Source organism: Echeneis naucrates, chromosome 24 (assembly GCF_900963305.1).
Source record: "Echeneis naucrates chromosome 24, fEcheNa1.1, whole genome shotgun sequence".
Classification (NCBI taxonomy): Eukaryota; Metazoa; Chordata; class Actinopteri; order Carangiformes; family Echeneidae; genus Echeneis; species Echeneis naucrates.
Genome location: NC_042534.1, coordinates 17,035,380 through 17,059,035, shown reverse-complemented (window position 1 = coordinate 17,059,035; position 23,656 = coordinate 17,035,380). Strand labels below are relative to the sequence as shown.

Below are 23,656 nucleotides of genomic sequence, written 5' to 3'. Positions count from 1 at the left end.
GCTTTTCATCCCCCAGAATCCAGAGCCCTTGCTTCATCTGCGGTGTCTTTTAGCAGAGGCGCCTTTCAGAGCTGACCACCTCCATCCATTAAAGGTAGCTGCCTGGCTGGCCTTAAGGTCCGTCACTCCTGTTTTCCTGGGAGTTAAATGAACTAAACAAAAGACGATTAGGCAGGGGCATTTTCCATGTCACTGAGAATCCATTTCAAAATGCTCACTCTGCATGATAACTCAAAGAAGCACAGCGACTCGAGAAGCGACTCGAGATTCAGCGCTGGCAAAGCAAAAGGCCTTATATTCACTGATGTAATGAGTCTAATCTTAAAATGCCCTTAATTTTCCGCCTCCAAATGCACATAGCTGAAAGGGAAAGCAGGTGTTCCAGTTTGTTGTTTTGCAACTTGAGTTGCTGTCAGCGGCTGAAGCAGTTGTCTTTTTTGAGATCATATTACTGCCTGTAACCTGGATGTGCACTTGTTTTGATGGTTTTAGTGTCAGGTTTAGAGTCATCCTGAAAATTATGGGTAATAGGATAAGATTCTGCCAACTAATTGCATGAATAAACATTAGGACCCTCATCGTTTATAGCTTAGGTATTTTATAGGATCATCAGCAGGATTCTAAATGGCATTGGTTCAAATTATTTCAAAAAAGTTTGAATTAGTTCGAAGTATTTATTTCTAATTTTCTATTTCTGCCTGCAACAACAAGGAGAATGAATATCATTTTTAGGTCCTGGAACTTTTTTCAAGAACGCTTTTAAAGAATTTAATAATGTCTTTCTATAAGTGCCAGACTGATTTTATTCTGATTAATCCACAGGAAATATGGTCAGCGATTTTACAAGGTACTGTTGTTTAAGTAGTCCATTCACTTTACTGAGCTGGAGGCAAATGGCATAGACTCAAAAAACTGGAGATAGGTGATAGACTACATGTTTGTATGGCCAAACGGACCCATTGAAAGTTGCAATAGTTAGCAAGGCTAAAGTCAGTTTCAGAAATTTGAAAGAAATCTAAATTGAGGTTGATGCAAGTGCTAGTTCTCCTGATTCAGTATTTATTTTCATTGGATTGCTGTCCAACTCCAAATGGTCCCACTTTTTTGGGGTTGACTTCTTGTGCAGCATTACTTTTAGTGCTGGAGTGTTAGCAGGAGTGTTAGCTTCAATTTTAGTATAACTTAATCAGTGTCTGACTTTGATCTTTGCTGCAAGCAGCCGAGCAGCGATTCCTTTGGGTTTTCGCTGCTTAGAGGGCAAAGCTGCATGCCCTCCAACATAGTGTAAGGGAATGCTAATCTTTTCTTTGTTTCTCATGGAAAGCTACTTATCTCCTGCTAAGCACAGGTACCTCAGCTGAATGGGCCGATTGTCTGTATGTGTGGAGTGCAGCAGCAGCCAGACAAAGTCATTCCAAATATGTGTGGGGTGGAGGGAGGATTCAGCACAATATGACATCAGATTCTTGAACTGTTTAATAACTCAAGTTTCAGTGGCTCTTTTTTTCTCCCCCCTTACCTCCCCTCTTTAGCCCCTTTGTGACCATGTCCTGGCTTTCCCCTCCTACGTCCCTTTCAGGGCCATACTGGAGGCGCTCGTTGTTGGAAATGAGCGTGAATTAAAAGGAGCCGAGAAATTCTTGTCTCCGTCCTGTGCAGAGATTTTCAGCACCACAACGGTTTTCTTCCTTTTCTTTGTGGCGTTCTGCCTGCCTGTGTCCTGGAGTTGGGGTAGGAGCCGCGCCTCTCATAAGTGGGAGATTAACCTGTCTGCAGGCTAAAAAAACAACACTGCTTTCTCAGCATCTCTTTCTTTATTGGTAGAAAAAAAAGTGAAAAAGAATTAGAGCGGTGCAATGTGCTTGGAGGGAAAAATGAAAAACACACCTGCTGCTACACTTGTTGCTCCTGTCATCAGTTGAACATCTTTGGATGTGAAGCAATAAAAATATGAAGCACATGAATTTTTCTCTGCATGCTACTTTATACAGTTAAGATTATGTAAAGTTATAAATAAAATGCAAGCAAGGACTGCAGGAGCCTTAAAGCCGGAGCGTGAGATATGTACAATTAGATGTATTGTAATATTAATATTATATATAAGGGATGTTCCCTGACATTAAAGCTTCTTTTCAAGCTTTTTTTTTTCCTTAATATAGCACCTTAAAAATTATTTGCCATACCAATATTCAGTATTAGCACAACTTACTCTAAATGACTAAACTATATAGATTTTTTCTATTTAACACATAATATGATATTTGGAAAGACTTTTACCTCATAAATCACAAACATGACGTGTTCCAGATGTTCGTAAGTTTTGTTTTCTTTATATTAGAAAAAATGGCATAATGCAAAACATGTCCAATTCCGTTTGCATATTTCAACACATACATAAATGAGGTTTATTTACACAGTTTGTTTGTTTATTTAATTGTTTAATTTTGGTGCTTATGGAACTCTTGAAGCGGCCACGTGAATCGATCACGCTGGTGCAGTCGGCAACTGATTTTTAAGTTAAGCTTGTTAGCTGCAAAGATCTGCACATGACTGATTGAAGCGTAGCAATGGGGAAGGAGTCGGCTCCAGCATGGAGGAGTATGCTGTCTGAGAAATGTTTCTGATGCTCCAGGTAGAAAAGAAAGAGGATGGATTATTGTTTGAAAAGGGGGCCTGAAGGGGGACACAAACTTTGTCCATTGCATCTTTAAGAAATAACTCAAGTCTTGACCAATATTTCTCTAAAACCTGTACAGCTACAAAAAGTCCACATATCACCAGCAAGATGAGATCAACCAAGCTGTTCTCTGGCCTTTCAAGAAGCAGAAATACACTAAGCCAGACTTTTTTTCCCCAGGTCTGCCTGCCTGCATAGCTCTGAAATTACTCACAAGATGTACGGCCTCTTGCATTGCAGGGGAAAACACCACAGGCTTTAGTCCATAAAAGCGATGCAGCCATAGTTCAGCATGCATAAAATGCCAGTAAACACAGCCTGATGAATGTCCACACCAGTGCCAATTTATTGAGGCAAAGAACATAAGTCACATCTAATAAAAGCAACACGCATACGCCCGGGGCTACATTAATGCATAAGAAATAAGCTCAGTGTGAGCTATTGACATCCTTCTCTATAATCGCCAGACGCGGTCATGGTCCTAATCGTATGCCCTGAAAGTAAAACTGGAAAACATAACGCAGGAGTTGGGTTTTTAAATAGCATTTCATGGTTGTCTGAACATCCAACTAAACACAGAGCAATCTGAAATAGCTGACAGGGAATGTTTATGGCACTATTAACATTAGATTGCAGCATAGTAGAAGTGATCAGACAGTGGGAGAAATGCCTTTGTGCTTTTTTTTTTTTTTCACAGGTAAAAGTAAATAGCAAGGGACATTTCTCATGGCTCCAACAAAAATGCAACACTTTTGACATGAAGCAAATTTGTTTTTCGAGCTGCGACAACAACTTTTAACATAGAGCACATACAGATTAACCAGCTGAGGAGTGGAAAACAGTTTCTGCTGGACTCTATTAAATCCATCCTTTGCCCACTCTCTGGACATTGTGCACTGAAAACCTGTGCTGGAACAGCTGGGGAAATGCAGTCAGTACCTACAGCACCTACTCTTAACCCTTTTAGAGCCACATGAAGGCTTTTTATCCTCATTAAGCTGCAGTTTTTAAAAATGTCACCAAGTGTTTCGCATATTCAGAATCAGCTTAACATCAGCTAATTATATATGTCACTCAACAAATACTGTTCACTGTAATAGGGGATAAAACAAGAACAAAGAAATACCTTATTTTATGGATAAAATCACTCCAAACCATAATAACTACAAACAAATCTGACAAGAAATCCACACACATTTGTGACTTTGTCTTTATTCTGTCACTACAATAAAGAAAAAAACTGCATGTCTGTAGCTCAAACCATTGCAAGGCTATAAAGTTTCTCTGGGGGTCTAAGGCAAAGCCTTGAAACTGGCTTTGGACACTGGAACTTTTCAAACGGGCTCAACAAGGAAGACCCACTTTTGGGACCCTATCACAGCCAAGCATTGTGGTCCCTATTCCCAAATTAGCACATGTAGCTGACACACATTAAAGGCTCCAAGGGAGGGCAAAGGGAAAAAAAAAAAAAAAAATATATATATATAATGTATACATGTATACAAATTGCTCAGCTAGAAACATGGGTAATACTTTGTGAAAAAGTGCCGTTTTAGTCGTGCAACCTAAAGTCTGTAATCTCCCTGTAAATGACACCTGAATAGAGAAAATATTATAGATATAAAAACATTTCAGTTAATACCAAACTCCAGGCAGGCACTGGGTATCGGAGACAGATAGTTCTTATTGTACGGTGCCTGGGTTTTGAGATAAAATTTTTAAAGACATGACCTGATCATATGGGCAGAAACCATGGCCAACTTTTATGGAAAGCAAGAGTATTTATTTATTTTTGTTGGGGGGGCTAAGAAAATAAACTGTTTCCTTTATCACGGTTGACCTGCTCCACCTGGCATTCATCAGCGACGGGGGCCTGCATGTTGGTCCTGTCGGCTGCTCTCCTCCCTCTGCCTCTTTTATCACTCTAATGGGGTGCTATCTCCAGCCTGCTCTCTCTGGGTCCGGCTCCCTTCAGTGCGCATTCTTTCCACATCCATCCCGACACATGGGCGGATTTAACACATAATCAGGCCGGACGGGAGGGCTGGCCCAAGAAAGGGAGGAGGCTCGGCCCCTGACAGGACTCATCATGCTAGGATCGCAGTGATGGGAAGTCCCGCACCAGTCAGTCTCATTCTGGCTCTGACAGGCTGCAAAAAAACAGAGGGAATCTCCCACATTCCCACACCGCAGTTCACTCTGACCCCCTTCTGCAGCAATATTGAGACAGATGGAGAGAAACTCAATATCCCAGCTGCCCTGCTTGGACAAGCCGGTCCCCTCAGCGCTGAGTAGTAATAAGGATTGTAACCTTGATTGGATTTGTGGCTTGTAAGAAAGCAATGACACTCAAAGTGCTGTTTTTCCAAAGCAGATAGTCATACTGACATCATACAGCAAATGAATTTAACTGCCAATACCAAAAGAAATTATGACACTATTAAAAAATACTTCATTCATTTTTTGTGGAAACCTGGGTCACTAATTTCATAGTTTTTATTGTTTATGTGATTTAAAAAAAAAAAAAAAAATAGATGACCCAGCTGCTAGCTACATTGCAACTGGGTGACATTAAAAGTGCTGTATGAAAGTTACTGCGACATATCGAGTAATAGGATTTTAATAATTTTAATTCTTGATCTTTTCGTCTACTGAATTTAGCCTGTTAACCAGCTAGCCCAACCACTCTTGGCATGCTACTTTCTGAGAGTGAGTCACTGTGCCAGTCAAAGGAAACATTCTCATCTCTTGTTTTATGAATGCAATGGTGACAGAAATTTTTTGAAAGTGGTGAGCATCACCACCACCAATCCACTTCTGGCAGGAAGCCATGTGTCGTGGCAGAGAAAGTTTACGTAAAGCACCTTAAAGTTAATTCTTTTAACTCCCTCACTGAAGGTTTGCCCCCTCGTTCAGATTAATGCTGAAATCTATAGGCACAAAGGCAAGAGCTTTCAGCCAGTCAGGACCTGCAAATTTAAGAAAACATAAACAAGCTGAATAGCCTGATGAGTGTGATTAGCTGTCCAGCTAATTAGTTTTGCAGCTGAAGTAGATCAGATGCAGCAGGATAGAGACATCCCGGAAGAGATAGCTGTAGCAAATGAAGAGAGGGATGTAGGAAGAGGAAATTACTGATCTAGTGAACAATTTGAAAATTCCCCTGTGGGTTTAATATAGTATTTATCTCTCGGTAAAGTAGGGAACCTTGCACTGATCATTAACAACTCTCGTCTTCTGGAATGAGTAGGTTTTCGTTCTTGATGCTGTGAGTGTATTTGGGTTGGCGCACTCAGTAACCAGCCTCAGAAAATAATACATAGAGCTGCTGGGTGTCCCTGTATGTCTGTGGGTAAAGAATATTAGCTGTGTTCCAATTCAGAGGATACATCCGTTGAAGGGCATGGCCAACCAATGTCTGGTCGTTCAAAGCTGTTGTTAACTGCGAAGGCCAATCCAAGATGAGACGTTCTGCTCTGTGGAGGATTTTCACTTTTTGCTGTTAACTGTTCACACCCAGACTATGCCATCACAAGGCATGGCTTCTGTTATTTAGCAACCTTGACAGGCAACTTTTTTTTCTTCTAAAAATTCCTGTTTTAAGGTGTCTGATTTTTACATGTATAGTACTATTAGATGAAACCAGGTGGCAAAGCACTGCGACACAATCTGCCATTTTGAAGCATCCAGTTTGTAATTTGGCCGTCATCCTCTTGAATTTGGAGAACCAGAAGGAACCATATTTGGAGGAGTAAAGGCTGGCTCTGACCTGCTCACTCTTCTATCTCACAGTCGCCATGCACACTAATGCATCTCCTGCTTTATGGTCTGCTTTCCTCTAAATGGTACCCTGATTTAAAAACGTCATGATCTATTTTACCTTCCACCTGTGAGTTTTAACAGTAAACTCTGGCCGATGCTCGATATAGTAGCGCCATAAAAACTGAAAAAAATTAGAACTAAATCTATCATCTTTCAAAGAAAGATGGATACTATCCAGCTAAGAAGAGCAGAGAGAGAAAAATGAAGCCAACCACCAATTTCCAAATTTACAGAGAGCAAATTAATATTTACTATAAGATACTTAAAGAAGCAGGAGAAGCACACTTTTTAAAATTAATCAACAATAATCAAAACAACGCAAAGAACCATATTTTCAACTACTGACCATTTAATCTACCCTGTTTTTATTCAACCTTGCAAACTGTCAAGGAATGCACCATGTGGATGTTTCCAGTCAATTGAAACAGTAAAATACATTTTATTAGATCTAATTTATCTTGCAGTCTGTGAATTTGAATAACTCAGAGTCTGTGTTTTTAAAAAGGGAAACAGTGGGCAATTGTGTCCTGGCTGATGCTGAAATGCTTGGTAGTCGTTTCCGAACGTAGCCCAGAAACTTGCGTTTTAGATCCTATACATCATCCTTTTTTCAAAGATTACCTGCCTCTTCTAATCTTATTCTTCTTAACATTGCAAATTATTCTCTTCAGATGGGTGTTTTCCCCACTACTTTTAAGACTGCTGTAGTTAAACCTATCCTGAAGAGAAATAATTTGAATCTGTCAGCACTTTATAACTACCAATGAGTTTTTCATTTGCCATTTCTTGGAAAAAAAAAACTTGCTTTTAATCAGTTGAATGATTTTTATAAACTCTAATAACATTGCTGAAACTTATTAAATCAGCTAATGGTCAATGTTTTGGTTCAGCCTTTGACAATGTAGAACACAAAATCGTCATAGACAGATTATGCAATCTTATTGGTATTTCTGCCACTGTTTTTAACCTTTTAATACAATCTTACTTGTGTTGAAAACCATTGGAGTCGATCACTTTAATGCTCTTTAGCCTTCCCTTTTTAAGCCATGGCGTCAGTGTTTACTTTTAATAGGTGGTCTACGGATAAAATTTATAAGCGTTTGATCTGTGTTGGTCATTTTCATTACCGGTGCCCAATGAAGCTTGAGATCCCTTTGGATCCCTTGCTATATTTTCTCTCTCTCCCTGCATTTCCTCTGAGTCTCTGCTTTATCTGTTGAAAAAATAACAATAAACTAGAAATTCCAGAAAAAATAACGATGTAAAAATTAAAATAGTCAAATTTGGAATCCTATCTGTAAGCAACTGCAAAGCCTAACTGCAAAAGGGAAAACGAGCCATGGTGTCACTTTCAGACAAGGGAAATAATTATTTTCTATTTTGGCCTGGGAGGGATATGTCAGACTGTGTCATAAAGAGTCATTGCCTCCTCCCTGCTCCCGTCTCTCTGTCTCTGTCCGTCACCCAGAGTGTCATGACACTGCCAAGGCGTGAGAGAGAAATTGGATATAATTCAAGAATGTTAAGAAGCTCAGCTCAGAGGAAAAGAAATAAACCAAGATCTTACAAAAATACAGAAATCCTCCCCCAATTCTTTTTGTGTGTGTGTGTGTGTGTGTGTGTGTGTGTGTGTATGTATGTCTGTATAAGATAAGGAGACTTTATTTTACTCTTGGGCCTGTGTGCTTTATGATTGAGACACTACAGTCGCAGGAACGTTTGACTATCTCTGTCCCACTGCTCCAAGGTCCTTTCTCCTCCCTCTGACACCTCTTCCTCTTTCTCTGTATAAAATTGCTGACTGTAGCGTGTTCCCCCATTCTTCCCATCTTCCCTGAGAATCACTGAATGAAAGTGCTTGACCACTGGATGGGAAATTACAGATGCCGGTTCTGTAGCCTGCAGAGGAGCTGACTGGAATGTAAGGCGTTTCTTAGTTTTTTTTTTTTTGTTTGTTTATTTGTTCTTTTGTCTCCGCTTAACCTCATCCCACTTGTCCAAGGACTGGCTAATTTCTCGGCATCATAAATAAGCCGGCTGTTTTCTGCTGCTGAGCTTCTTTTACCAGCCCGTGTCAAACAAGCACAAGCTATTAGTCGCTCTTTATCTGTCGCCTAAAGAAGGCCAGACTTGGCAAAAAATTGGCCCCATTTTTTCACACTTACACACTTAGTCCTTTCAAACAAAAAACATGCTGGACACTTGTACACAAGTCCTCTTGCCAAAGGCTGGGCATGTTCTAAAGAGGGTTTTGTACAGTCTTTTAGCATGTTCGTGCCAGTAAGGTGTCAGTCATTTAATCAGTTTAGGGGGTACTGGATAAACACTTGTGTAATTGCTTTGTAGATATTTCCGTCCAGATGGGAAAGTTATGCTGCAGGGACAGTTGACAAAGAGCCCCTCACTTACTATCAAGCCCATCTTAGTGCCTCAGACTAAAGAGCGTCTCTTCGGCATCTGGTGCCAGGAACATGGGAGCTCGCCGGCAGCGTGTTGGTGTGCAGTCGCTGGGATAGGAATGCTGGGCTGTGAAGGCTGTGTTTGCACTTGTCACTCAATGCGCCGCTAGTGGTGGGGAGAGCCGCAGAAACACTCGGGTTGCCCGTGCCATACAGGTGTTCGATTTTTGAGGCCTCATTTCCCGCCTTGCTGCTTCTGTAAACATTCCTGGATGCAAAAGCTGGTCGGACGCACCGATGAGCAAACAGCCCGTCGCTGAAGAAGTGATGGAAAATGAACTGTGTTTGGTTGTGAGCATGAGTTAAAGAACATGTGTAACAGTGTTGTCCAGTGGGGCAAGAAAGAGGCAGTCATACGAGTTATGAACAGGCCAGCAGCTACATCAGTAATTGTGCCAGTACAGACATTCCTCAGTAGATTAGCACTAGATATCCGTTCTTTGCTTTCCATTTGCTGCTGAGCTTGAGCTATCAGTGTATAAAAGATATGTCAATGTCAGGCCACTTGTGTGTTTGTCAATTTTGATGTACTGTGTGTTAAGGTGAAGCTTAAATGTGTCTTACCTTAACAGCAACTGCAGATGAGGCTACTTCGCTGGCTGTTTAATCTTGCCAAAAACAACAGCTTTTGTGATCAAGGCTTCTGGCAAATAAGTACATTTCAACCGCAGCAAAAAAAAAAAAAAAAAAAAAAAGAAATCTGAGATTCATTGTAAAATATAAATTGCCTGTATTCAGAAAGTGAGCTTTAAAATGTCAGCATCAGCTTTGCCCCAATCCCCGCCGAGATGGATTCACCATCCAAACTTGCCGGATTTTGATTTTCCAATGTGTTTACCTGAAATCCACCATTTTTACTAAATCACCCAGGAAGCAGTCAACCAATCAAAAAGATATGAAGATCCTCTTTTTTGATTGGCTAACTGACCTTTTAAGAGAGCTCCAGGGTGAAACCCAAGAGAGGAGATGCAGCAATACACCAAAATTGTTTTTTGATTCTTAAAACCACATATAGATACATTTAGGGACATCAGCACAGTAAATACAAAATTTGGGTCCTTTATATGGGAATAAATGGAGCGTTTATTTTAATAAATCCTCCTCTCTTAGGCCCTTTACTCATCTTAATCTGCACTGTGGACCCTCTTGTGGCTGCGCTGAAGAGAGCCCAGGTCTCTGCCAGGTCTTTTCCTCCTCTGCACATTGGCCACCCAGCAGATGCTCTCTCAGAAGCCCAAAGGCAAACAAACTGGATGGCTTATCAGAATGTTTAAACAGCGCAACATGTTAGGGAGAAAGCAGCGTCTTAAACTGGATCAAGACAATCTTTAACCTGTTGGACAAAGCCCTCCAGTGCCACGATCAACATCCATGGAGGGAGTGTTTATACACATATGAGATACCACAGATAGAGAAGGTTTACTTACATGTTTGTTGAACATTATCGGTTATCAAAAATGCACACACAGAAAAAAAAAAAAAAATGTTTAAATGCAAAGAGTAATCAATGTGAGCTGTATATGGTTTGCCTGGTCAGCATTATAGACCACATTACAGTGTCCTCTTGGCTCTGTTTGCAATTACTATTTCAAAAATGTAAAAAAGAAAAGAAAAAAAGATTAAAGATGAAATCTCTTATGTCTTGGTAAAAAGAAATACAAAAAAAAAAAGCACCTTCTTCTTTTGCAAGGCTGTGGCAGAGGGTGATAAATAGAGAATGACAGGGCTTTGTTGTATCTGAAATGGGGATACCCTAATCCTTGGCTTCCACTTCATGCTGCTCTGGAACTGTTAAAATGAAAAAAAAAAAAAATAAAAATAAAAACTTGGACTCCTCCGCTATGCCTCTTATCCCTGACTTGTCACAAAAGGTGGCTATCAAATTATATTAATAATAATAATAACTAGAATTGAGTATGAGTATGAAGAGCTATTTAGCGTTTAGTTTGTGCAGTTTTGCAGCAGGCTTACTTAGCTCTCCTTTGCACATCTCACTTCAAGGCTAAAATAGCCAGAGCCAGAATAGAAATTTTAATACTTGCTAGTATTTAAAGGTCCCATGTTATTTAAAGTGGGCTTTCAAAGTGTTTCCTAGCCGGTTCGATGTAAACAGAGTTTAAGTATGAAAGAGGTCTAAAATTTGTTTAAGAGTAGATGTCTTCTGTGATTATAAATTAGGCCTCGGTTTTCTATGGAATCATCAAAGCTCTCAGTCCAGAGAGAAATGCTCACAACCAGCTAGAAGGACTTTTGGAAGTTTGTGATGTTGCAACACTCAGCCATACCCTCCAACCTCAAGCCACCTTACAAGATTTGGTTTACTGAGATTTTACCAATTTGTTATGAAAGAGAACCCGTTGGTAACAATCAACCACCACCATTTTAATGCAAAATATTAGAAACAAATGCTCGTTGTGTTTGTATCTATATATTGTTGGAATTTCCTTCCAATAATAATTTTAACTTCTAATTTCAACTTATGTTCTGGTATGTTGTGATGAATCTTTCATGAAAATACTGTCACATGATATTTGCGGCTGGTGGCTATCTGCATTGTCCTGTGTGGATTCTGTTAAGGAGGGAAGGAGGCCAACGGGACTGGTTTCTGAGTATTTACCCAAAACTGTCGTATTTTAATGGATCACTTATCATAAAAGAAAGTTCTCTCCCCCGATTGGCTGACTGAACTGTTCTTAAAGTTCCAGAGAGGAGATGACTATGCTGAAATATTAACTCAGCAGATCCATATGGTTGAGAGTGAGGTCATTATGAATCAGAATATCTCGTTCATCACTTTGTTTTGTCTCAGTCATTCATGAGTCTTGCCTGATTAGTCGTATCATTCTTGGGTTTATATACATTCTTGGTGAAAAGTAAACTGTTGAGATGATCCATGCGCTTGTGGTCATTCTCTTATCTATTTGTCCTCTACAGAAGAATGTTTCCCCTCAGAGATAAGACTTATTCTAAACAAGACCACCCCTTTAGAGACTGGAGCATTTATCAGAATAAAAATAGCAGTGATATTTTCCCCTCAAAATAAACGACTTCTAGTTTATCCCTGAGTGCTTGCCTCAACATAATGCTTTGTCATTGCTTAGCCTGCTTGATGAAGCCCAATGGTTGAGGTTAACCCTAGATGAGAACACAATAGTTTGTTCTGAAATGCCCTCTTCATAATGGGAAAATCAGGTGTGAAGCACAGACTCTCAGACTGTGTTTGCGCAGGACTAATATCACCCTAAGACTATAGTGATTTGTTGTAACTGCTGAGATCATCAGTGGATAGAATCCTTTACGAACCAGGCTCTGCTGGGGATTACGAAATAAAAGAAATTCCTGTGAGAATACCTGATTTTATTTTTTTATTTTTTTATTTTTTTTTTATTTTTTTCATTTTTAAATGTATTTTTTTCCACATCAGCCATATAAAATTTTTGAGAACCCATTGGTAAAAATGATCTGGTGGCCGTAGTGGCTCCTGACCCCTTTGAACAGAATTGCTGGACTATTGCTGATAAAATACCGAATGACACAACAATTCATATTTTTACCTGTAGGTGATGTAACCGTATGATGTGAAGATCCCCTGCAATATTAAATATTGAAATATCTAAAATGTGTATATTTTAATGTGGCAAAACTTGTTGCAGCATCTATTATATCGTTAATATTAAATATAATAATAAAATTATTTACCATATCATAAGTGTTCTGAAACAAACTATGAAAACAAAGGAAACTAGATGAGGTGACTGATGAATTGAATCAGGGCCCATATTGTATTGTTTGTGCTGAGAGAGTTTTTGTTTTTCACCTAGTCTCACTTTTATTTTTTTATCCTTTCACAGCATGTGGTCGTGGTTTCTACAAGTCTTCCTCCCAAGACCTTCAGTGCTCTCGCTGTCCAGCCCACAGCTTCAACGACCGTGAGGGCTCCTGGCGCTGTGACTGTGAGGACGGCTACTACCGAGGGCCCTCTGACCCTCCATCTGTGGCCTGCACAAGTAAGTCTGCCATGCCGTTGCTAGGTAAACACAGCACAGACCACTCGCCAGGATCTGAATTTAAACAGTTGCACATGTGAGTGGGGAAAAAAGAAAAGAAAGACACATACTGCTCTGGACCCCTGGCCAGACTGGTTCAGTCAGTCTGCTATGGTCTCATGAAGGCCCCAGATGTGTTCCACAGCAGTTCGTCTGCCTCCCAGTATGTCATTATAATTATGTTTGCAGGCTTGCGTGTCTGTTTTCTGTCTTAGCTGGTTGCTAATGATGAGAGGAGCAATTTGCCATTTCCCGTCTGAAAGATTGCAATTACAGTCAGCAGCGGCAGCTCAGGCAGCACCCTGTCTTCATTTGCCCTGGCTAGTGTAACAGTTATGTGACAGCATGGACGTCTCACTTACACAGGCAGGGGGCTGGGGGGCCATCTAGAAGTCTGGGACTGATTTGGTTCCAAATGTGTTATCAAACATTTTTTTTTTTTTCAAAATGTTTCCTTGAAGGTTTTTTTTTTTATGTTACCTTGCCTTCAGCTAAAATGGCCAGGTAATGTCACCAAATGTTAGAACCCCTTTATCTTTATCTGGAGGTCGACAGTAGTCTCTGTACTTTGGGTGTGCCTTCATTCCACTGATCATGCTTCACAAGATTCCTGGATTGGCCTGTTGACTTGGCTATATATATATATATATATATATATATATATATATATATATATAGATGATTAATTCATACTTTAGATTGTTGTCATTTATTTTACACCAGTTTCAACAAAAACACAATGTATATGCAGGAAAATCACCCTGTCTGATGCACATCCTGAGTGGTGCCGCCTATTCCCTGAGGACACAAAGTAGGCCAAGTCAGAATCCCTAATGTGTGTATGTGTGACAGAGAGGGGCTGAAATATCATGCAAGTAGCATCATTTTTTATAGAGCTGTGTTGGGTTGTCTGCTTGTTACATTTCAGAATGAAAGAGAGGATTATGCGGATTGGAGTTTAGATGTTAGATTGTAAATTTCTCATGAAGAAAAAATTTCATTTAACGGTGTCTGTAAAGGTGTCTGGAGCAACATCTCTGTCTCGACTTACCCTAAAGCTCTTTCTGTTTGTTGCACCATGCCCTCAGTGCTCAGGTGTGTTCATGCTGCCAGTCATGAATTATTTGGCCGAAGCCTTAAACGTTTTAAGCATTTTTATAGATTTAATTTCCCTCTCTTGGGGAAAATAAATACAGAATTGCTGGCTTTAGGTTTGCGATTTAAACAAAATATGTCTAAAAACAATTCTTACAACACAGGGTGAGATATTTAAATTTGTGTCTTGGATAAGAAGGTTTTCTGTCTCCCATTATTAATGAGATATGATGTCCCACAATCATTATCCAGCTACCAAAATATCAGCCACCTATTTTGCATTTTAGCTTTCCATTTTCCCCTTCAGTGTTCTCAATAATGTTCTTAGTATTTGGGTCCGTGTTAGACAGCTGTCAAAGTACATTACCTGAACTGTCAATGGAGTCAGCCATTTCCTTTTTGTTCCAGTGCTAACAAAGTTAAATTGTGGACACACTAAGTACTTTTACAAATTATGGTTTTTGTCATTGAGTCTGACACAAGCCTACCTACTGAAGATGCTGGCTTGGAGACTAAAATTTCATTTTGGTGATGCCAATGGGCACAGTTGTCACACCGTGCAATGGAGATGAGGGAGCTACTTGATGCTTAAAGAAGAAACCAAAAAGAGATAGTGTGGGCCTCATCAACACAACTCATAGCTGTGGTAGTTGTAAAATATAAACTTGTCAGTAATGTTGCAAAAGCGCATAACCTTTGTTGACATACACTTGTGTCATTTCGAAAGCCCCTAGTATATTGGGTGTCAACTGGTTTGTATTATTCGATTGAATATCAAATTTGTCAGCATGGAACAGGGTGAGGTGGGGAGGGAGATCAATGGGTGCCCTAAAGCAAATTTTTTCACCCATTGCCCCCCTGTTGTGCTAATCTGGCCATGGTCGATTCCTGGTAGGAAAAAACAGGAAGCACTAAGGCAGCTTGACTCAGGATAGAGCATACGTTGTTGATGTGACACCACCCTGCCATGTGCCGCTTTGAAATCCCTTCACATGAGATTGACTTGTCATTGAGGTTAACACATTTCACTGTAGAGACATTTACTATCTGCCAAAAGAGAGATATCCATCAGTCACCACCTTCACTTTGGTTTCCTTTGAATAGCTTGAAGACGTCATTAACACTTGTCATTTAAAGTGAGTCTGAATAAGGGCACTGATGGTACAAATTACTAGCTCATTGAAATTCTCGGAGGGGTTTTGCAGCAGTTGTTCTCTACCTGTTTCTAAGCAATAACATATGATCGTTAGTGTTAATTTTACTCAGTAAGATTTGGAAAGAGTCTGTCCTGCAGTGTAACTGAGCAGATTAGCTGACTTTCCGACTTGTCGAGGCTTCTTATGTCACCGTACTGCTGCATTTAGAATTAACATTTAAATGAGGATAAACATTCCTGGGGTTAAAAAGATCTGTTTGCTGCTTCAGGCAGGATTTAAGGTCATTTGATGGTTTCTGCCTCTGCATGTCTACAAGCATCTGTTTGTGCCTACATAGGTTTACATGGTCCAGGTCAGATTTCGACATACAGAAAAAAAAATTAGTTTGCAGTCCACATCCATCCAAGGCCAAGCAGAAAATAGTTTCACGTAGATTTCTCTCCACAACAGGTAGAGTCACAATCTGTTGGTCATTAGGTCAGTGTTAAGACTCTTCAGTGTTGGCTTCTCTCCATAACTAAATTCTCGCTCATAAACCCCGAAATGGCATTCAGTCAGGCTGCCAAATGATGAGGAAACTGACTTTAGGAAATGGAAGTGCCACTATCACATCATTGTCACTTGTGTGGCAGAAGCTACATTACAGGTGCCTGACATGGCTAGTTCTGATCCTTTCAGTCAGGTAAGAGTGGCAGCTGGCAGAAATTGTAGATTCAAAAAAAGAGTAAAAGGGAATCAGCAAGCTCAATTTGTTCGCATTAAAGTTCCCTACCAAGCCAAGGTCTCTCTGTCTAACTTCATTCACATCACATGTCTGTCACAAACAAGGACATAATTCAGGCTAAGCATATCTGAGGGCCACCATTGACCACAAACCACCAATCTCTCTGTGTAGCAAATAGGCCACCATCCAGATTTTATTCTAAAAGACAGGTCCATTACTCTCTTCTCCAACCATCCTAATCAGATGTTAATGCTGCTCAGGAACGTCTCCCACTGATCAAGAGAAGGACACACATGCGGCGGTCAGGAGAGGAGAAAGTTCCTTCTTTTTCACTATGTCCTTTGGCTGTTCCCTTCTGGGTAATCACCTTGGCCAAGAAGCACAGTAATTACTGAAGCTGGCTAATGCATACTTTCCATTATTCATTTTCATTAACTTCAGGTCTATACTTGACGACCCCATACCATTATATGTAAATATGTATTTTTAACTTGTATGAATAGCTTCCCCGACCTCCTCATTCACCGAGTGCAATTTCTCTACGTGCATTTCTCCATTCATTGCCGGATTAAGTCAGTGTGACCAATAGTCACTTTGATTTTCTTTTTCAAGCCTTACTCAGACCAGGAAAGAATAGTAATTGAAAATGAATTTGCACTGTCTGGACAAATATCTTGATTGACAATTCCTTTTTTTAAATAGGGGTTTGTAAAGCTACCATATTGTAGGCCTTAGCAAAACAGTGAGATGGATCTCTGGCACACAGAGATTAAGAATGTGTCTATGAGGATTTGAGAGGAAATGAGATGACGATGTAATGTGGGGACATGAAAAGCCAAATCCGTGCTGAATAAAGATGAGGGAAGAAGTTCCAAAAAACACAGCCACCAATACATTATTTCCCAAGAGGTATGTGTTGAGAGAGGGGGCAGAAAGAAGAAATGCTTTTGTCTGATGAATGTTTGTCCATGCTATTCATATGCAAAGTTGCCAGAGATACGTACAGGGACGGCTTTTCACTAGAGGCGAGGCACAGACTGGAGTTGCGGACATGTTGGGGAGTGGGCATCAATCATGCAACAGCTGTGAGCAGTGCTGAGCGAGGTGCTGAGAAGAGCATTTGTGAGTGGTCGTCTCCTTCTCCCAGATCCCCAACGTCCCCCCCCTCCCACCCTCCCCCGCTTTTCTCACTCCTTCCTCAAAAATGTGCCACCTCAACAAGTTGATATCTGTCAGTGGCTGGGGGGGGGCATGGAGGAGGGGGTGGTGGCGCAGAATGTAGTGCTGCCATCAGATATCAGAAGTAGAGAACAGCAGTGACCGACAGTCAGCACCATGTTGAACCACACCCCTTGTCAATTTACTCTCTTCAATCTCATATTGAAAGTCAAGATCAGATTCAAATATTGGCACAAGCAGGTTTAATCCACTCACTGTGTAGTTGTGCAGTTTTTGTGTTAGAACTTCAGCTTCATTTTGAAACTTTTTTCAATAAGCTTTTTTTTTTCCCCTCACGATTTATCGCAACTGCTCGAGTTTCTCCACCAATCACGGCATGTTGTGCTAATGAGGTTGAGATTTACTATAATCAGGGCTGGATTTACCAACAGAGTTTAAGTATTTTAAATCCACAGAGAAACGTTCACAGCCTGTATTAAGAAAAGAGCTTGAAAACAAGCTGGCATGACTTCTGGAACTGTGATGTCACAATAAAGCAGTCATTGCCTTCAACCACACTCTGATTTTACCCCACTTGGACCTACCATGTACAAATAAGACTTGGTTTTTCTGAGTAATGATTAGAAACCTGCTATATTTTTATTGGATGACTCTGAAAACAGTCAGCCAATGAGAAGAGAAGAGACGGTAAGCTCTTCTTTTCTGATTTGCTCTTCTGACCTGTTTTTGCTAGAGCAGAATTGCTACGAGAGGAAATGTAAAAAAATATCCTGAGATGGATTTTGGTTCCTAAAGGCATGCATATATTTATATAAACGTTTCAAATGAAACACAGGGAAACGTTTAAACTAATAGTACCTTTAAGAATACACACTATAAAAACAATTGCTAGTCTTAAAATGCTAACCCCAGATTGGAGGCAATAATAGGGAATGATGTGAAAGCCTGTTTGTAGGAGTCATTCTCATGCATACGCAAATATCTTGTCCATATTGTAACTTTATAAGACCATGCAAACAGGGGCCTTATGTAAGGACAACCTAGTTATCGTTTCCTCAACTGGATCCTCAGTGCACAGCCAAAAAACCATGTGTATGAGCTGCTATGTGTCCATGTGCTTGAAGGACTGTGTGTGTGTGTGTGTCTGGTGGGGATGGGGGTGGGGGTTCGCTTTTAACTGTAAAACACTTTGTGTTAAGCTTCATGTATGAAATGTGCGATATAAATAAAGTTTTGATTGATTGATTTTGAACCAAGTGTTCATATTGAGACATCACGCTCACAAGGCTTTGAACATTTTTTTTTTTCACCCACATAACAAAAGAGGCCAGCACCATGCAGAACAACGCTTTCATCAACAATGCTTTGAGCTCATGCAGCTGAAATGCACAAAAAGGCATATTGTTCTACCAAAGTGTTTCTTAGCGATGGCTTACTTTTTTATTCATTTATTTATTTTTTGACATAATACACAGAGAAACTGAATTTCCAGTTCTAGCACCCATATCTTGCAAGAGTGGCAAATCCAATATTGATTTCAGCACGGTGTTGAAGTAGTATTGAAATCTCAGTAATAATTACAACAGCAGTAGAAATCTCTTCAGCTTGAAAAAAAAAAAAAAGCAGAAAAATCTTCACACTCTTCTCTGGCTTCCCCTCAAACAGGTTCTGCTGCAGCCACATCATTAGAGGCTAGGTCACGGGGTCACAACACACATTTGTAGAGCGAGGATTACCTCATGGGCGATTTGAATAGTGCTCACCCCTGCCGCCCCTCTCCCTGCCGTTCCCCAATTAGAGCGCAGTCTGCTAATAGGCTGCGGAGGGTTAAGCACATCTCAAGGCTGATAAGCACCGGATTCTTCTCTCCTAAGCTCAGATTTAGTCAGGTCTCACAACTCTGAACAAAGTGGAGATTGGCTTTGAAAAATGACCTAAAAACCCTCTATTTTACCATGTTTTCTATATGGCAAATTATTAGATGTAGCGTGTAGCAGTTGCAGGCTCCCTCTTTTTTATTTTTTTCACAGATTCTGCTTTAAATCTGTTCCACGTTAGAATGAAAATGATGCAGAAGGAAACGTGAACTGTACATGCATGTATTCCATATTTATGCACAACAAAAATACCTTCACTCGCATACACTCATGCTTGGTCACACTGGCAGCGTTGGAGGGAAGCTAGCAAGTGATTGAGACATTTCAGGCTGTGGGGGCTGTGGCACGGTAATCCGTGAAATGAAACTTGACTAGGAGGAGGGGTGAGGGGAGCGAACACGAAAGATAAGACAGAGTGGGGGAGTAAGAGGATGGGTCGGTGGGGCGGGGGGGTAGAAAGGAATAGGGAGAAAGGCCCCTGAGCTATAAGGATGAGCAGGCAGGCAGACAGACAGTAGAGGGATCAGGATGTGGTGAAAATCAGTGCTGCAGGTGAATTGGGGGCAGAAGAATTCCGTATTCCAGAGTTCAGAAGGAGCTTGTTCAGAGAAACAAAAAGACGGCAAGGTAAGAGAAGAAAGTGATCCGAGGGCTTCAGCGTGCCTCAAAACAAACTAGGTTGTATGATGTGTCATCTTTCCACGTCTGGAGGAAGAAGTGTTTATACTGTTTTACAAGTGGCCACGCTTGTGGTGGGGTGAAATGTCCACCTCATCTGCGTCATGCTCCATCTCTCAGCAGTTAGCTTTTTCCTTTTCCTTTATTTGTGCTCTTCATGTTTGGATGGCAGGCAAAATTCAGCCCAAAGTTCTTGCAATCTGAGTTCTCAGTCGAACTCCATTTGAAAACATACCAGTGTCTCTGAAGGACAAAACAACAAAAGTTGCATGGTTGTATGCATGTGAAAAAAGACAACACAATCAACAAAGTTCAAACAGATCCAAGAACAATCTATCTAATCTTGCTTTTAGTTTTTTTGTTTTTTTCATCTTGCTGGGAAATCAGATGTGTCGTACCTGACACCTAAACAAAGCATTATCAGCACCATAGAGATGACAGAAAAGCATTAGCTTTAGCATAGCATTTTAGTAGCACTGACAGATAATACCAAGCTCTTTTCAGCACTAAACAATACACTTACCAGCACACAAAATCACTAATTACCACAATGTATTTTGTGTGCTTAATGTTCCAAACACAAACATTGAAATTACTATTTGTCCTATGCAAACAGCAATGTAGCCAAAGACCCCAAGCTTTTGTCTTAAACGACAAATTCTTGTTTTTGGATCAAACAACAATGCAACAATGTAAACTATGTTAATTGCATAGTTAATTACATTTACATATTTGGAAGACTATTTTTTTCAAAGTAACTTAAAAAACTAATTAGTGAGCTTAAAAGTACTAAAGTACTACTAAACTGGGCTACAATGTTCTACTGTTCCACCCAAACCCAAATTTGTGTTTTTGGATTAAACAAACAATTTGCTTTACACTGCATGAGCATTGATTAGAAGAATGTAATGAATCAACAAAAGAGGCTTTATGGAGACTTTTTTACCCAATGACAACAAATGCTAAAGTATGCTATCGCTTATTAGCATACAAAAATTCTGATCAGTTAGACAGCAAGAGTCATGAATGATAGATAAAATATAACATGGAATTATATTTTTTTTCATTGCACACACACACACACACACACACACACACACACACACAATCTGAGTTTTCACTCAACCAAAATACCATCGTCAAAAAAATACCAATGTCTTTGAAGGAAGAGAGACAAAACTTGCAGGGTGGTGTTCATCTGGGGAAAACAAAACAAACAACAACAAAAAAAAAAAAACACAGCACAATAGGAATATCTACACAAATCCATGAAATGTCTAATCTCATTTCCTTTCTCTTGTTGCTGCGAAATCAGCTCTTTGATCCTGATCCTGGCACCTGAGACCCAGACAAAGGTGGCACAGTAGAAATGTGGTGTTATCAGCGCTTAGTGCAGCCATCAAAATGTCAAAAATAAAAGATCATTGAGGTCTGGACTTGGAGGGAGAATATGTGTGTGTGTGTGTGTGTGTGTGTGTGTGTGTGGGCGTGTGTATGTATCAAGCCTCACCTTCCCCTTTTTTTGTTCGTGAGGAAGATTGAGAGCATGGGTTGAGTGTCGGTGCCAAGGCTGAAGTCGAGTGGCTATATCAGCAGTCACTCCTCTCCACTTCACCTGCCACAGGTGGCTCTTTCATCTCCCCAGTCCACACTCTTGTCTCTTATCTTACCCGATAATCATGAGTACGGATGTCTTCTCTGAGCCTTCGGTTCAAATGAGTGGAACAGGGAAAAAGCAAGCAAGTGCTGTATTAATGAATATTGCAATAGAATTTTTTGGCTCTCTGCATTTGCATGGGCTATTTTGTTAGTAAATGTGACAAATTTAATGAGATGAAAGGTCCCTCCCCAAGATTCCCTCAAGGAATATTTCCTGAGAAAATGGAGCAACAATTATGTTCACCAAAGCATTCATTAAAAAAAAAAACATACAAACAGACAAATATATCATCTTTACTGCGTTGGGGTGGGAGGGGAGTTTATATCAGCATATCATTCATAAAGGTCAACAGCCAGGAATTCAAAAGATAAAAGCTGCAAATAGTTCTTCATTGTTTTATGATATGAGCTAATCTCCTCACCATTATGAGGAGGCGACGCGATGCAAACACCCTGTAGTCTTGCCCATGTTGGATTGCCATAAAGAATACTTGTAACTGGACGTTAAGTGAAACTGTATATGGCAGTTACAGGATGGTGATAATCCACATTTAAATCTTGTTCGTAAATTCTCTGGCATTCTCTGCAGTGGGGATGGGCAGGACTTAGGCTCAGAGATGCATTCTCCGCTTCTGACTCCCTGCTAAACGTTTGTCTGACCATGTAATCATGTCACAGGCATTTCCATCGCAGCTGCAGATTTTATGCCGTTAACAGTCACTATGTAAACAAAGCCTTCAGTCCATCTGGATGAATCACCAGCTATATTTGCATGCACGAGTTCCCTGTTAAAAAGCATTAGGCTCCTTCAGAATGAAAATATGAGGAACATGCCCCTTATCACTTGGATGCAGATGAAGATTGAATGAAATAATTGAAAGGTAAAGAAAGACCCACAGGTATGATAGGTGAAGTGTTAGTAATAATTCCTATATATACAGTGAAATATACTGTTCGTGCGCGCGCGTATGTGTGTATAACAATGACATAAATTCTGCAGTGCAGTGTGTAACTGTCATACTCTTTGACTTTGAATTTATTCTTCCTTTGAAACTCTGTGCTCCACTGCTTGATTTCACAGCCTCGTTACGCTGACCTTGGTGCCTGCCAAAGCTGACTTCCTTTCTGTGTACCTGAACCATTTTTTTCTGGATCTTAGCCTTATTATAATTGAGTGCCAGTGTTTGGCTCTAGGGCCGGACCTGGCATGTCCCATAGTGCTTTTTTTTTTCTTTTTTCTTCAAGAACAGAGAAAGCACAGATCCAGTCAATGCACAGTCTTGGCTGTCACTTTCCTTGGCACTCAGTTATTTAATTCTGTCTCCTCCATGTCCACCTCTGACAGGACCTCCCTCAGCGCCACAGAACCTGGTCTACAACATCAACCAGACCACCATTAGCCTGGAGTGGAGCCCACCGGTGGACACAGGCGGGCGTAATGATGTCAGGTACAGGGTTATATGCCGGCGCTGCAGCTGGGAACCTGAGGAGTGCGTACCATGTGGGCTGAACGTGGGATATTCACCCGCACAATCAGAATTAGTGGAAACTTATGTGACCATCACGGACCTGCTTGCCCACGCCAACTACACTTTTGAGGTGGAGGCTGTCAACGGGGTGTCGGACCTGAGCCGCACGCAGAGGCTGTTTGCAGCAGTTAGCATCGCTACTGGTCAAGCAGGTAAGGAATCATACTTCAGACTATTAATCCAAGATTTTTCTCTCCAGTGCTCTCCTATGGTGCAAAAGCACTATGTGATTGAATGTGATTTCAATTGCTGTGGAAATAAGAGTGACATTCGCAAAGTTTATTTTACTTTTTCTACTAAATTTCTTTTTATTATCCCCTGCAGTCATCTACTAACCTAGATTCAGTGTTTTTATTGTAGAATATTGATTTGGGAAATCATTTGGAATTACTTGGACATTTGTGTCTTTCTGTTTAGTGACACAGAACATTTTGTGAAATACACTTATTCACCTTCTTTCTGAGAAAATCAATAGCAGTCTCATGTTGCTGGTGATTGAACCAAGGAGCAATAACATTAAAATTAGTGATAGCATTAGCATGGCATTATTGGAACTCTTTTCCAAAATTTCTTAACACAGACTAATTATCATAATGTTTAATGTTCCAAACACAAACCCATGTAAAATGATAATTTGTGCTGGACAACTAGTGATATAGCCAAAGATGGTAAACTTTTATTTAATTTCTTAGGATTTCTGATTACATTTCTGTTTTTTTATATCAAATTGTTTTTTTTTTTTTTTGGTTTTTTT

General features: G+C 40.3%; 1 protein-coding gene across 3 annotated transcripts in view; it reads left to right on the top strand.

Moving 5' to 3' along the window:
• Positions 1 to 23,656, top strand: part of epha7 (eph receptor A7) — an 86,052-nt gene that overhangs the window by 11,140 nt on the left and 51,256 nt on the right. For 2 of the 3 annotated variants that reach the window (XM_029497156.1, XM_029497155.1), the window contains exons 4-5: positions 12,810 to 12,965; positions 22,719 to 23,054. In XM_029497156.1, the coding sequence (XP_029353016.1) occupies positions 12,810 to 12,965; positions 22,719 to 23,054 (492 nt within the window). Of the gene's footprint in view, positions 1 to 1,532; positions 1,630 to 12,809; positions 12,966 to 22,718; positions 23,055 to 23,656 lie in introns of those variants that run through there. The other variant, XM_029497157.1, reaches the window with a different exon arrangement.